General features: G+C 37.7%; 3 protein-coding genes across 5 annotated transcripts; 1 reads left to right on the top strand and 2 right to left on the bottom strand.

Moving 5' to 3' along the window:
* Positions 1 to 281: 281 nt before the first annotated feature.
* Positions 282 to 8,167, bottom strand: LOC111807589. Of its 3 annotated transcripts, none has more exons than XM_023693374.1 (14): positions 7,670 to 8,167; positions 7,278 to 7,595; positions 6,707 to 6,886; positions 6,065 to 6,200; positions 5,593 to 5,927; positions 5,006 to 5,132; positions 3,890 to 4,012; positions 3,671 to 3,715; positions 2,638 to 2,717; positions 1,767 to 1,863; positions 1,575 to 1,664; positions 1,039 to 1,092; positions 869 to 934; positions 282 to 612 (listed from the first exon to the last, which is right to left on the bottom strand). In XM_023693374.1, the coding sequence occupies exons 1-14, from the start codon at positions 8,050 to 8,052 to the stop codon at positions 451 to 453; spliced, it is 2,196 nt and encodes a 731-aa protein (XP_023549142.1). In that variant the 5' UTR covers positions 8,053 to 8,167; the 3' UTR covers positions 282 to 450. The 3 variants fall into 3 exon arrangements, with proteins under 3 accessions (XP_023549142.1, XP_023549143.1, XP_023549144.1); XM_023693375.1 differs by having other exon boundaries at positions 283 to 612; positions 5,593 to 5,906; XM_023693376.1 differs by having other exon boundaries at positions 283 to 612; positions 7,824 to 7,938.
* A 1,023-nt stretch (positions 8,168 to 9,190) lies between these two features.
* LOC111806868 lies at positions 9,191 to 10,059 on the top strand. The gene has a single exon (XM_023692372.1). The coding sequence runs from the start codon at positions 9,220 to 9,222 to the stop codon at positions 9,961 to 9,963; it is 744 nt and encodes a 247-aa protein (XP_023548140.1). The 5' UTR covers positions 9,191 to 9,219; the 3' UTR covers positions 9,964 to 10,059.
* A 512-nt stretch (positions 10,060 to 10,571) lies between these two features.
* Positions 10,572 to 13,938, bottom strand: LOC111806867 (F-box/kelch-repeat protein At1g51550). The gene is made up of 2 exons (XM_023692371.1): positions 13,261 to 13,938; positions 10,572 to 11,987 (listed from the first exon to the last, which is right to left on the bottom strand). The coding sequence occupies exons 1-2, from the start codon at positions 13,673 to 13,675 to the stop codon at positions 11,020 to 11,022; spliced, it is 1,383 nt and encodes a 460-aa protein (XP_023548139.1). The 5' UTR covers positions 13,676 to 13,938; the 3' UTR covers positions 10,572 to 11,019.
* Between the last annotated feature and the right edge of the window lie 893 nt (positions 13,939 to 14,831).

Raw genomic sequence — 14,831 nt, 5'->3', positions numbered from 1 at the left:
TTCTTTTATGGTCCACCACTTTTTCTACCATCAACATAAAAAAGATTCTTAAAAAAAATGATTATAAATCAATAAGATAATTTTTTAAAAATAATTTTCTTATTTTTGGTTATCTAAAATGACTTTAGGTCATTTAGAATTAAATTCTGTGATTCTAATAAGATAAGACGCAAAAGATTTTAAAATGAATAAAAGATGAGATTCATATAGAATAATATTGGGGAAAAAAAAAGGATAGAAAAAGGAAAAGAAAAGAATATAATAATTAATAAATAATGATAATAATAATAATAATAATAATAAAAGCCCCACAGATATGGTATGGCTGGTGTAGTTTCTATACTATACAGGTTTTACCAAAAAGTGGAAAAGGGAAAAGTAGAGTTGGAAGGCAAACCGCATATTCTGATGCAAAGCAAAGTGGTGCGCCCAAAGGCATCATCATGAAGCTCAAGTCAGCAACCCATTCCAGTGCTGTTTAAGCGCCTCATAAGCCTTCTCACACCCTACAGCCTGCACTCTAACTCCGCCATCTACTTCTGCTTCTCTTTGGCTTACTACTAACCCCAATCTCGACAACGTTTCTATTGCCTTATCTATCGCCATTTCAACCTGCATGATTGTACGAGTAGTATTCACATTGTAGTTGTTGAAGATTATTGGGAGAAGGATTGCACATCGGCTAATTAAGGGGTTAATCGTGGGTTTTATAAGTAAGGAATACATTTTCATAGAGCTTATGCTCAAAGTGGACAATATCATACTATTGTAGAGAGTCGTGGTTCCTCATCACGCGTGCGCCTTAGCACTTGTGGTGTGTGGAGTCCCCAAATAAAGTTAGGCAACAAACAAATACTCATCCGCTTACCTTTACTTTTAACACCTCGTACAGAAATCTTTCACATTTGTCCCCGACGCTTTTGCCACATCGTACCTGCAATCGTAATGCATTCATTCTTCCGTCAACCAGATCGACCAGCTCGACTGCGTAAACATATATAAATGTCTAAAGACTACACACGAGGAAAGGCTGATCACCTCTCCCTTTTCTTCTTTGAGTAGTATTGCATAGGCCAAGATAGCTTCTTTGTACTGCACCAGAAAATGAATGTTACCAGGAAGTATATTCACATCATTTTGCCCTTTTAAAAGCACTCCTCACCCATTACCGCCGATAGATATTGTCTTTTTTGGGCTTTTCATTTGGGGCTTTCCCTCAAGACTTTTAAAACACGTCTGATAGGGAGAGGTTTCCACACCCTTCTAAAGAATGCTTCGTTTTCCTTCCCAACCGATGTGGGATCTCACAAATATGGACGGGCATTTTTTAGGCTTAACTCACGCATTGTTAATAATGGGAAACTAGGTTATGAGTGGAGAAAGAAACCTCACTTTTGAAGTTGATCCTTTCTAATCTGTTCTGTCAAATATTACAACCATAACTAACACACTTTGATTCAGATAACGGTAGCCAATTACTTTACTTCTTCCATTTTTGTATATTCAAAATTGTTTTCATGATGCAGCCACCCATGAAAATCGAAAGAACAAGAACAATTGTAAATAAAACTCACTAGCTGTTGTTCCGAAGCATCCAGCAGAAAATGAACTGACCCAAAACCACTGGCTATAGTTTTCTCATACAGTGTCCTGTTAACCAATAACTGTTCAAATCTTTTAGTTAGAAAAGCATCAATCAACCATCAAATGCTTATAGAAAACTGGGTGGTTAGAATGAAACGTGAGCATCAATAAGACTAACTCACTTGATACCTATCCCAGGTTTGTTTGTAACCCAAAACAACTCGGGTGATGTAAATGACAAGAGCACTGAATGCAACCACATCAAGAACAATTGCTGACCTGTGGCAGACGTGAGAGAAAAAAATCAAATATTGTATAATCAGAAGAAATTATAATTAGTCTTTAGTTTTCAAATAAGTGACTTGCACAAGTACAAAACAAAAAATGCAATCCTCTCTATAGAAGCTACAACCTCGATCTAATATTTGATTAGAAACTCATCTTATATGCATACCTCCAGAGGTCAATTTAACCAATTTATTCAACAATGTTCAGTTTATTAAACAGTAGAAGAACAGAACCCGTCTAAAACAATACTTCCTCATTTGTAAGCCTACCTTCTAGGTTTCGTAAGGAAACAAAATTGAAGACTTCAGTAGAATCAAATACAACAATCGACGTTTTACTAAATTTAGATGATATTCGTGTAGTATACATTAACATTTATCGTGTATATAGGCATAAACTGCATGTTTCACATAGAATACTAGATGCTATTTTTAGAATATAACATACATGAAAAATTAGAAGAATGCCGAAAGACTGTCTGGAAAAAGACCAAGCATTGATGATATAACTCCACCACAGTTTATTACGTGACAGATATAAACTACCTACTTCTCTCTATGTGTTATTTTAAAAAAGATTGTAACATATGATTGGAAATCATGTGGGTCCGAACTGTTCATGTTCAAATTTGGCTTCTCATGTAATAATCTTCTAAAAATTGTTATACAGGATTGTTATAGTATGTGGCCTCAGGAAAAGATATGCGAAGATTCTAGGAAGCAAATTACTGACTGTAATCATGTAGCAAGTTAGGAAGAAACCTACGGTGAGGACAAGACGTTTTCGAACTTGTAATTAATGAAGAAAGCCAAAAGTCCCAATATTGTCGCAGCATCCAAGCGTAGCTGCAATTTGGAGGCATTAGATCAAGAGATTATGTCAAAAACGATAATAATGAACCATCAACATTTTATAGAATCCAACTAATAATAACTACACAGATAATTTTTTTTTAAAAAAGGTAACTGAGCATAAAAATTAATTCAAAAGTAAGACAATTTATTTCGTATGGGTTGATATTGCTCAATAAAACAAAAGTTGAGTTAGTAGCCGTTGATGTTAATTACATCGGAAATGATCAATGATCATCAATACAAAACTATGGTGAAAATTGGAAAAGTCAAGAAACCATTCCTCCTCTAATTAAGCTACTTATTCTGGCTTTCGTAAAGTCCCTTGGGAAATAAAGCCTTTGACCATGATCGTTCTTAGATATGCACTCATAACAAGTTACTTGTTTACTTGGGTTTATTAACCTCATTACAGAGCATGGAACTCTATACAATTTTATCCAGATTAGAAAGCAAGATCAGAGTGAAATAGAAGTTTTGTTAATCCTTGCATGCTAATAGCCAATAAATCAACTTACTAAATTAGCAGCAATGACAGATAACTAGCCAACTATATGTTCATTCTCTGATCTGCCAGCTCTTATTCATTGTCATAACTGCTACTTACCACTCAATCACCTGGTATCTTAGCTAAGACATTTTTTTTTCCAACCCTAATCTCAATTATAAATAATTGCTACCCATCTCGACATATAATCTCTCTCTTCCATTCATGAGACGCTACAAAAAGCGTTACTAGCCACCAGCAAAACAATCTCATGCTCATCGTAAATCGTATCATGGAATAAAAAAAAAATGATGAGAGAAAAAATTCAAGCTGATAAAATGACACGATTACAAAAGAACCATGCATAGACATCCTATACACTCTCCAGTTCTACTGCACATGGATATTAATACAAGAAATTCTAGAAAATGCATTTGGGAAAATTAAATCTACGTCATACCGCGTCTATAATTCGAAAAGATAGTTTCTTGTCAGGAAAGATCACCTGCATGTCATTTTAACGAAGATTGAAATTCATGAGTAAAAATAAGAAGAGACTAACATCTCAAATAAGAAATGCAAGTAGAAAGGTTAGGTGCTATGTAAAGCAAGGGAAAGTACATTGTATGAAAAGAAAACTGAAAACATTAACAGACATTGAAGTGTCAGAAGTATATACTGGTAAGTCCGGAATAGGAATCTTCTCATAGATCTTTAACTGCAACGATGGAACCTCAGTCTTATCTCCACTATTCCTTCCACCTTTGGTGTAAAGTAAAATCAATTCTTGGAAGGCTGGCTCCTAATTCACAAGCAAACAGCAAGTTACAAAGTTGTTTCAGATTATAATAACAGCAGGAACTGAAAGAATATATAAAAAAAAAGGTGGTAGTGACTGCTGGAGTAAAGATGCATGTGATTGGGATTTAGGGCTTAGAAGGATTCCTTTCTTTAGAGATATTGAAAGTTTCCAGCTTAGAAACAATATTGGTGCCGAGAGCATTAGTTTGTCAGATTGTAAAGTTCTTGACAACTCACAAAATCCCTGGTGAAATCGCTTATTTCAACCTTTCCTCGATTCTGTCAAAGTTAAAGACTCTCTTAATCAGTTAGATTCAGGAAGGAAAAGTACCCAAAAACGTTTTCTAAAAAGTTGTAATCTCTTGGATATAGAATCCTCAACACTTTTGGACAGTGACGGATGAAAAATTCTGACTGGTACATCTCCCCAAATACCTACTGTTTCTGTCTAAATGAAGCAGAATATTAATACAACTTGTTTTACATTGCCCTTTTGCTGCTGGAGGACGGTTACTTCTGATGGAAACTTCTATTCTCACCTTTGGCCTCCCCGATAACATAGATCTTTGGCTCCATAAAGCCCTCATGCGTAGGTGGTTGAAAGATAAAGCAAGAGTATTGTGGAACTATGCAGTTAGAGCTTTTATGTGGTCTTTTTGGCATGAAAGAGACGAAGAAAAGCCTTTTGAATCCTTTCTCAAGCTGAAGCTCCCTTCTCAAAAAGTTCTTTCGTAATCACAGTATTTATTATTGTTGTTATTATTATTATTATTAATTTGAAACGGAAAGACTAATGCAATAGTTGTTCCTGGTGGGGATTCGTTTTCCTCGGCCTGTAGGTTGCATCTTTTTCTATTTTTATTAACATTCCCCGTTTCTTAGTAGTAAATAAATAAACGTCAAAGTTTGGGTGAATCCATTTTATTCTAACAGCTCATCTCAGCTAATGGGAAGGGAGCCAGTTGGAAATTTAATAGGAGCAAATAAACAATACCTGGAGCACTGATTGAGAGAGGAGGATCGAAATGGATGTTTTCAATCGTTTCCAAATATTATTCCCACAATTTTTCATTGCAGGCCTCCATATATCACTGAGTGATATTCGTGATATGAAGATAGGCCTGGATAAAAAACAATTGTATTGCAAAGTTATTCAAGAGGAAAACTGCTAATGTAACTACTAGAGCCAAAAAAGACTTCCAGAGAGGAAGAGACTAAAGGTTCCTAATACACAGCTAATTAGCATGATATTTTCTTTATTTGAATATTTGAAATACATAAACATCGAGCATCCCAAATAGAACCCAAGTGGCTCAGTTTAGGCTACAAACTCTAGGAGCTAAATGTTGAGTTGCTGTGAAATAGTTTTTCAAGTTCTACTTTTTTTAAGGCTTCATGCTCTCGTTCGATCCATCAAACAGGACATGAGCACATTGTCAATAAGCACTTTTAGCAACATTGCCAAAAATTTTTATCAAATCAGCTAGCAAGGTATCAGTCATACTACCATAGCTAGTTAACTGAACTTCCTTTCTTATATAACAGAATTAGAGCAATAACTAGGAATTAGAATGGTCAAACCTTAAATAAGGTTCAGAAGCTTTACTGTCATCATTAGGCGTGAATGCTTGTTCTGGCATAGGAGGAAGAAGTCCTATCCATGTAAGCAGCCTCCTTAAGAGTCTTCCACGAGGCCCCATGGAAGAAAGAATTCCTTCGTAACGTGATACTGCACTCTGGGCTGCAAGCCAAATTGGAAGGTCTTTATCTGAAATCCGATTGTCACTCAGTAGACCATCAGAATCTTCTTCATCATAACGAAATAATTGCTGAGATGTAGGAAGTTCGCTCACCCAAAGCCTCAACCTCTTAACCCATTCTTGTATTTCTGGCATCTGTGGAGCACCATAAACAACCTGTTAATAATCAAAAAGGAAACTTGACAATAATGACAATGAATGATTCTCGAAGTCCAACATAGTTACAGAAGTATTGACACATTAGATGTTTAAGAAAAGGGGATCAAAATGCAACCAATATCCAAATAGTCAACCTCAGCTATCCAAGTACCAAGTCTCCCCAGTGGCTTTGCGATTATGGAAAAGAGTCCACGTAGAAGTCTAGACTGTATATAATCTAGTTTATCAACAATTAATAGGCCTGTCTGCCGCTCAGTTGCATATCCTCGCCTGTCCAAAAAATAATCGCAATTGCTTCAACGATGTTGGAACAGGAAAATATATGCTGAAATAAAATATAATTGACTAGGACATTGCTTCAACAAACTAGATGAGAAACAATGACGTATCTAACTGTCATATTTTCATATCAAATAGCCATGAAAGCATCAATACTAATACCCAACCAACTGCCAAGTATTGTTTGAGTCTACATGCATCATTCTTATTGAAAAACGCATTGAGAAAATTCTAACAGAAAGAAAAAGAGTAAAATGAGGTAGAAATACCAGATATAGGCATGTGTGTTGTATAAAACTAAGGATCCATACACAACAACGTTATTGTATCACATCATTTTTAAATATCAGGAACAAACCATGTCAAGCAAATATAATAAATGAACTCACTAAACAAGGCATCTTGCTAAGAACTAGAACGTACAACATGCCTAAGATAAGCAACAAGCATCATCTCTCAAACTTTACAAAAAGAATAGAAATAGTCTGTTTCAGAACCTGAAAATAATTGCATTAGACTCGGACGCCCTCTTCCAGTCAACGTATATTGGCAAAGTAAGCAGATAGTCTGTATTTAATGCTGATGTCAAGCCCAGGTCCATGGCCGACAGTTCCTCAAATTCAGCATTTTTAAGAAGTTGGATAAATGAACGCTGGAAACGAGTGGCAACTGCTACTCTAACAAAAAATACACAAGAAGAAAATATTTCATTCAGATTCAGGTTGAAACTGTGTAGCTTTTCATATGATGTCAGAGTCACAAACATGAAAACATGAACTGAAGAAAGATGGTATATTCTACAGGGATTGGATTGCATAGGACGATTCATGCAAGTTATTATAAATTAGCACGTCTGAGCGTTAGAACATCAATGACCATAAAGGGAATCTACAAGGAACTCATTTCTAGTTGCAGATAACTGCAGTATGCAAAGATTTCATGCAGAAGTTTTATGAATTGAATAAAGAACTAAAGCGATCAACTTGATTGAAGTTTTATGCATGTTCGTATGTTTATTCACTTCAATTGGAAAAACGATGTGAAGAAACTCAAGAATTCAAGACCTACGAAGATTCCCCATTGATGTAACTATTTACGCCACCCTTCAGAGAACTCAAGAGATTGCGGAAGTCCAAATTATAACTGAAAGGCATCGGATTGCCAACTCCAATCTTCTGCACCAGCTCCTCCATGCTTCCAATTCCAGTAATCGCATCTTTGGACGTGATAGACTCCTCTTTCTCATTCGAAACAGTCTGGCCATCAGTATTAGTAGAAGATTCTCCAGAATTAGCCTCGTTTTCCAGCGACTGAGTAAGGGAATAATCGTTCCGCATTTCTTCTAAGGTCTTCTTGTGCTCAGCATGAAGAATGGAGTCCAAGCACCTGCAAAAGCAGTCAAGTGAATTTGTCTTGTTCGAATATCGACGGAAATGGATAGAGATAGTGATGGAACTGACGAAGAGAGGAGAAGAAAATGTTGAGCGTCGGGATCATCATCATCATCATCATCGTCATGGTTGGAGTTAAAGAAGGTCGAAACAATGGCATCCAACAGCTGAGCTTTAGAAACTGGAATGTGCTTGTGTCTAGGAACAGGAATCCTAGAAATACCTTTGTCTTGGAAGTCATCATCAGCCATGTCGCCGTTGTTGTTCGGCCACTGGTTGAATCTGGAAGCCTCCGCCGCGTTGGATTCCAAAGGCTGCGTGGAGATATCGGGAAAACCAGTGAGGGAAGATGAACATGGAAGAGGAAGAGAGTGACGATGAGCGTGAGGAATTGGGGAAAAGAGGCGTGATGAACTGCGGAGGCCGGTGGGGAGCTGCAAAGACGCCAGCATGGTGCCGACCTGAGCTTCACTGCGCCCAGCTCCGTCTCTATCTATCGACCGTATAGGATAAGGCGCGCGCAGGTTCCAATCCTTCCCAGTTCCCAGTCCAATAAATCAATCAATTATTTTCTTGGGAACCAAAAAACACCACAAATTTGAATAATTTATCATTTTATAATTTTAAATTTTTAAATTTAAAAACTAAATAATTATTAAACCCTACCTTAATTTATAAATTTTAAAATAATTTTTAAAAGGGGGATTGAAATTTTAATTTATATCAAATAAATTTCTAGAATTTTAATTGTACGATTAATAAATTTTGTACCTATTGAATATTTATTGAAATTTTAGGTGGTTATATAGTTTAGTATTATGTTGAATATAAATTTTATTTTTATATCTAATGGAGAAGTTATTTTTAAATTTTTTTTTTATAAATTTATTAGATAAAAAGAATATAGTTTTGAGATATATTTGGCATTTTTAAAATTTAGAAAGTTAGTAACATATTTTAATTTAACGGTTAAATTATCAAAAGTAACCTAAAAAAAAATTGCATTAATGATAAGTACGAACTTTACAAATTTTCATTTTTACTCTTTGAGTTTGACTTATTTTAACGCAATTCCCAAGATTTTCTTTTAAATTCATGAATCGAAAAAATAAATATAGCTAAATAAAAGAACACCCGGTATACTTTATCTAAAAAAATATTTCTAAAATTTTAAAATTTTCAATTGTGTTATTGTACCATTAGTTTTTTTATGAAAATTATTAATAATTTTTTAAAAAATATTATTTTTAAGTTTATTGAATTTCATTAATATTCTTCTAATTTTTTTTTAAAATATAAAAAAAATTAAAAATTTATTACCGTTTACCTATACTTCAAATTTAAAAAAAAAAAATTAAGGGCATTTTTTTTTAACTCTTTCAAAAATTTTAAAAATGTATTTTTTTAAAAATAAAATATTGATAGTTTAACCAAAAATTAAAAACTAAATTGATATTTTTAAGTTATGAAGGTATTATTAAAATTTAGGATATTTTTATTAATTTAGTAAATAAAAAATAATAATAAATAAAAAATTTGTTAGTTGGGCTACTCTTGTTCTATAAATGTATTATCAGTGTGAGTGTGCGGATGTGGCGGAGATTGAGAAATAGATATCCATGAGTCTGTGTTTGCAGGCAAAGGCGTTGCCGGTGTGTGCGTGGAGAAGCGATGGGGATGGGATAAGAAACAGGGCACCTCCCACCCCTAACCCTATTCCACCCAGAGACCGCGTCATAGGGTTCGGGCGCCACAAGGGCAAGATGCTGGGAGCCCTGACTTCATCCTATCTCAAATGGATCTCCAAAAATCTCAGAGCTAGGGACACGGAAGAGTGGGCCATTTTGGCAGACCAGGTTCTGGAGGACCCGGTTTACCAAGACCGCATCCAGTGGGAGTTCGCCCACAGCCTTATGAGCGGCGGGGATGGGAGAAGGGGAACTGGCCGCGACGGCGTCGTTTCTGAGCTGTTGGAGATCAGCGACCGGTTTGGCTGGGATTGGGACGGTGGCGCCCACGACGGCGGTTGGAGAGACGTTAACTTCGAGCTCTTGGGGACCTCTAAAGGTGGAAGAATCCCACGGCGAGGCGAACCGATGACGCAGAAGGTGTCGCCGGGCGGAGGCGGAGGAAGTGGCGGCGGCGGTGGCGGAAGAAGGAGCGAGAGAAGAGATCGGCTGAGAGTGAAGCGAGAGAAATCGAAGGGAGTGGCGGAGAGAAGTGAAATGAAAGCGGAGAACAATCCTCTTCCCACTCCCAAAGCTCAACCGGACAATCCGGTTACCGGGATGAACCGTCGCTTCCCTGGTCGTGAAACTCTGCTAAACCGGTTTACCACAGCCAAATCACATTTATTGGATTAAATTACCAATTTTAACCTTGGAAATTAGTTATGAATTAAATTTGTAATTTTACATTTTTGTTACAGAAAAAGGTATTTTTTCTCTCAACTTTAGTCATTTTTGAAAGTCGACTTGAAGTTGAATTAGGCTCATCCACCATTGTCACATTGTCGATGCCTGAGACGGTAGTATGTTCCAAAAGTTGAGTTGTTCGTCCATTAAAGCAGTATGTGAGCTGGATTTTGAACGTTGTGAGACAGTTCGGTCCATATTCGGTGGGTGCGTTAGAGCATTGAAAGGACTTTCTCCTAATACCCTCCTCCACATTAGTCATCTCGAAGTTAGTGTTAAAACCATCCGACACTAGAGGTAATGGCTTGGCCACGACCATGAGGGCTCTACAAACAACAATGGAAGTGTAGTCTCGTCTTATGTAAATGGAACATTCATCTACGTTGTAGATGCTCGCAACGAAATCATGATATTTAAATTCATCTAGCAACCAACCATATAACTTCAACTATATGCGATGATGAACTTCTCATAGTTAAATAATATACATGAGGATAGAGATTTGAAGTTCCGATCATATACTGACCAATCGAGTACTCAAGTTTGGCTGGCGTCCGTGATTCTAATAAACCGTGTCGGGTCTCGTTTGGTACTCAATTCCACTTGATCATCTTGGTTGGGGAAGCTTTTATCTTGGCTGTTACACATTAATAGGCTAAACAACTGTTTCTTCATGTGAACTGAGAATTGAAGTTTACACGACAACAAAAAGAAGATTATACACATTCTCCGGTGTACTCCCTTCCCTTCATTTCTTGCTTTATTACAACCGAGAAAACTCGAGTTTCTAGCAAACCAGATGAACATTCGACCACGACCTCGACCACGAGCCTCATTGCCTCTACGACCATTCCCTCGGCCACGAGCCTCATTGCCTCTACGACCATTCCCTGAAATGTTGGCAAAGAGGGTCAACGTAGTGACCAAGACTTCGTAGACACAGCTCTGAAAATTTGATCCATTGTTCTAACAATCCCAATGATTTAAGCATCATAATCTCCACATCTAAATCACCAATTCCACAAGAAATAGGTCCCCATCAAATCTGAGTCCTGATGATTCAGCAGCAGCCTGAACTACGCCATCCACCATCCCTCCAAGGATGTATAAACAACGACCAGAACGATCCGTGCAGGCACGATGAAATGATCTCGAGTTCGGTGTGCAACCATTTGCCTTCAATCTCTTCCACATCTTTGCTGCTAATCCAATAGAGTTTCCTGTTGTTAGCTGCACTTCGATTGTTTTCAACGCGCTGACATCCAACGCCCAAAAGTCGTCTTTTCGGTGTCTCTCTGTGTCTTCCCCTCCATATATTAGAAGGCGGCCTCCCAGGATGAGATTCGCCGAGTGTCCGACTCGAGGGAGCGATACTCCTTCGGTTACGTTTTGTAAGTCGTACAGAATTTGCACCCATCTACCATGACCCTCAAATATACTCAACAGCCAGATATCATTCAGCACATCATAGCCTACTCCTCTACCTCCAAATAGAACTACTTTCATTCCTCCAATGGAAGTAAGTGTATGTCCCGATCGAGCTGGAGGCGACGGATGAGACACGATCTCGTGCCAAGTTCCAAATTTAAGATTCTCAGACAGTTCTAACACCCAAGTATCAAACAATCTAATACCACCTAACCCAATTCCTCCATGGATAACCATCTTCTTGTCATCGATGCAGCACGAAGCATGAGCTCCACGAGGCGGTGGTGCTAACTCCCCCACATCGAGCGGTATCCATGAGAATTCAAAACCATGAATCCCTTTCCTTTCGACTCTTCCAGCCCACGTATCGTTTTGACGAATTCCATTGTCGTTGATTCCTCCAAAGAGTATTAGAAAATCACCAACAACATTACATGTATGCCCAAATCTCCCACTTGGGGTGCCTGAATTCATCTTTCGCCAGTTTAGCATCCTGTGACAATCATTACCAATGTATGCCAGCCAGGTATCATCAAGATGACGCCCTATATCAACAAACAACACCAAAATAGAACTCAGATGTTCACAAACTTAGAACTAAGAAGATCAAACTCTCTGGTGAAGTTCTTCACCTGAAAGTGCATGCTAGAACTCTAATTAACATTTAACATCTTCCTCACCATTGACAATTTCATCTGTTAGATGAACACGACTCTCCACAATGGTATAATATTGTCCACTTTGAGCATAGCCTTTCATAGCTTTTCTTTGGACTTCCTCAAAAAGTCTCATACCAATGGAGATAGTATTTCTTTGATTATAAACCTATGATTATTCCCTAAATTGGCCGATGTGAGACTTTCATCCAACACCTCCCCTCGAACAAAGTACGCCTTCCCTTAATCGAGGCTCGCCTCCTTTTTCTTTTTGGTGTCTTAGTCATTTTTTACTATGCCTTCGAGGAGCCTCGACTCCTTTTCTTTTGGAGTCCTTTGTTCGACATTTGAGGATTCTATTGACATGGCTAAGTTTAGGGCATGGCTCTAATACCATGTTAGATAAACACGACTCTCCACAATGGTATGATATTGTCCACTTTGAGCATATGCTCTCATGGCTTTGCTTTGGACTTCTCCAAAAAGCCTCATACCAATACCAATGGAGATAGTATTTCTTTGATTATAAACCCATGATCATTCCCTAAATTAGCCAATGTGGGACTTTCATCCAACACCTCCCCTCGAACAAAGTATGTCTTCCCTTAATTGAGGCTTGACTCATTTTTCTTTTTGGAGTCTTAGTCATTTTTCACTATGCCTTCGAGGAGCCTCAACTCCCTCTCAACTCCTTTTCTTTTGGAGTCCTTTGTATAGCTAAGTTTAGGGCATGGCTCTGATACCATGTTAGATGAACACGACTCTCCACAATGGTATGATATTGTCCGCTTTGAGCATAAGCTCTCGTGGCTTTGCTTTGGGCTTACCCAAAAGGCCTCATACCAATGGAGATAGTATTCTTCGATTATAAACCCATGATCATTCCCTAAATTAGTCGAGGTGGGACTTTCATCCAATATCATCCACTCCACCAACAACAGAGGCCAGAGGTTTCTTATTTTGATTTGCAGAAAATAATACAGCATCAAGATTGAACAAGAACCTATCCTCATGGTTTGATACTAAAGATCCATAGGTATAACAAGTATTACGAATCAAAAATGGTCTAGTTAGATCATTAATATTGCATTCGAAGGCAGTCGGCTCAATTCATTCAAGGCAACAAGATTAAGAACAGGATAATGAGATAAAGAACACAAACCACTTTCGCAACCTCCACCAAAGAGTACCAAGCAATCTGAGACGAAGTTGAGGGAGTGAGAAGCTCTAGGGCCCGGAAGTGACGATGATTCAGCGACTGGATCGGATAATCTATGGCAACGAACAGATTCAAGCCGGGAAAGTTGCTTGAAGACGCGCATCCATGGAAGCTGAGACGAGAGATGATAGGAGTTGAGAGCCTCGACGGAAGCGGATCCCCATTCCCTTCGACAAATAGCTTCCCAGAGAGCATCAGAGGAAGTGAGAGCCCTAAATCTGCTACAAGTAACCGAGAAGGAGAGTATTGAATCTACAGGCAGTAGAAGGAGAATAGCGAATAAGTGGTCGGGAGCAAGGGAAGTGATCGGTGATCCGTCGTGGTAGCCACCGGTGGTAGTGGATCCTTCCGGTTCCATGAGAGACGGTAAAAGACGGCGGTAAGTAGGCGGCTGATTTGCGCCTCCACCTCCTCCTCCTCCTCCTCCTCCTCCTCCGCCTGGAAGAGAAGAACAGGTAAATTTTTCGGATTTGGAAAAGACAAGATTTCTAGTGTTGGTTGTCGTGTAAAAAGATAATAAGCAATCGATTGGATGCTCAATCAATCAAACGCAATCCGTCATTTTCAATCTAAAATTTCGTTTCTAACACATGTCGATCTTGTTTATCTAATCAATCGCTGCTTTTGAACTTAATCTCTATCCGTTTCATCTCCCACGCAGATTAATTCAAACGTTATTATCCGTAATACTGTTACTAATTATCAATCAGGCTTAATATCTATCCACATCTCCACATCTCATTCTTAATTAACATTTTGTTGCTTATGTTTGTTTCCATTTTTATACGAAAATATCAATTTGAACGTATCGACATAAATTTAATACATTTATTATAAAGTACACTAATTTTGGACGGAAGACTGTTAAATCGACAATAATTAGCATACATTTCAATTTTTATATGATTAGTGTCGAATCTTTCTATTATATGATTAGTGTCGAATCTTTCTATTATATGATTAGTGTCGAATCTTTCTATTATATGATTAGTGTCGAATCTTTCTAAAAACGCTTAAGAATCATCCTAAGTAATCAATTCATAGTACTAAAAAAAGTAAGGTTGTTGATTTAACATAAGATGTTGAACACAACACTTTGTGGGAAACACTCATACTAAGTAATCAGCTTGTAACACTTGAAGAATTGAGGCATCTTTGAATGAGATATTGAACAGACACTCTGTGAAACACTCTGACACTCTTTATTAAGACCCATTGAAAAGAGAATAATTACATATTTGGTTTGACTGCTGGACGAATACGCAAGCATACGTCTCATGCTTGTGGATTTCAAGAAGAAGATGTCATTCGTTTGATGAGAAATAAAAAGGAATATCGAAAATTCGAGTGGCTGAAGCTGAAGCAGCTACTTTCGAAGTAACAGAAAGAAAAGCAACGACTGGAGTGGGAGAGTCAGAGTCGAAAAGAGGATTCCTCACTTCTTTCTCTCATTCAAAACCGTGCATGAGACTTTCATCTCGCACGGCTCCTAAGCTAAGTGATAAAAGAAAGAA

Source organism: Cucurbita pepo, chromosome LG12 (genome assembly GCF_002806865.2).
Source record: "Cucurbita pepo subsp. pepo cultivar mu-cu-16 chromosome LG12, ASM280686v2, whole genome shotgun sequence".
In the NCBI taxonomy this organism is placed as follows: Eukaryota; Viridiplantae; Streptophyta; class Magnoliopsida; order Cucurbitales; family Cucurbitaceae; genus Cucurbita; species Cucurbita pepo.
This window is presented reverse-complemented; position numbering and strand designations above follow the sequence as displayed.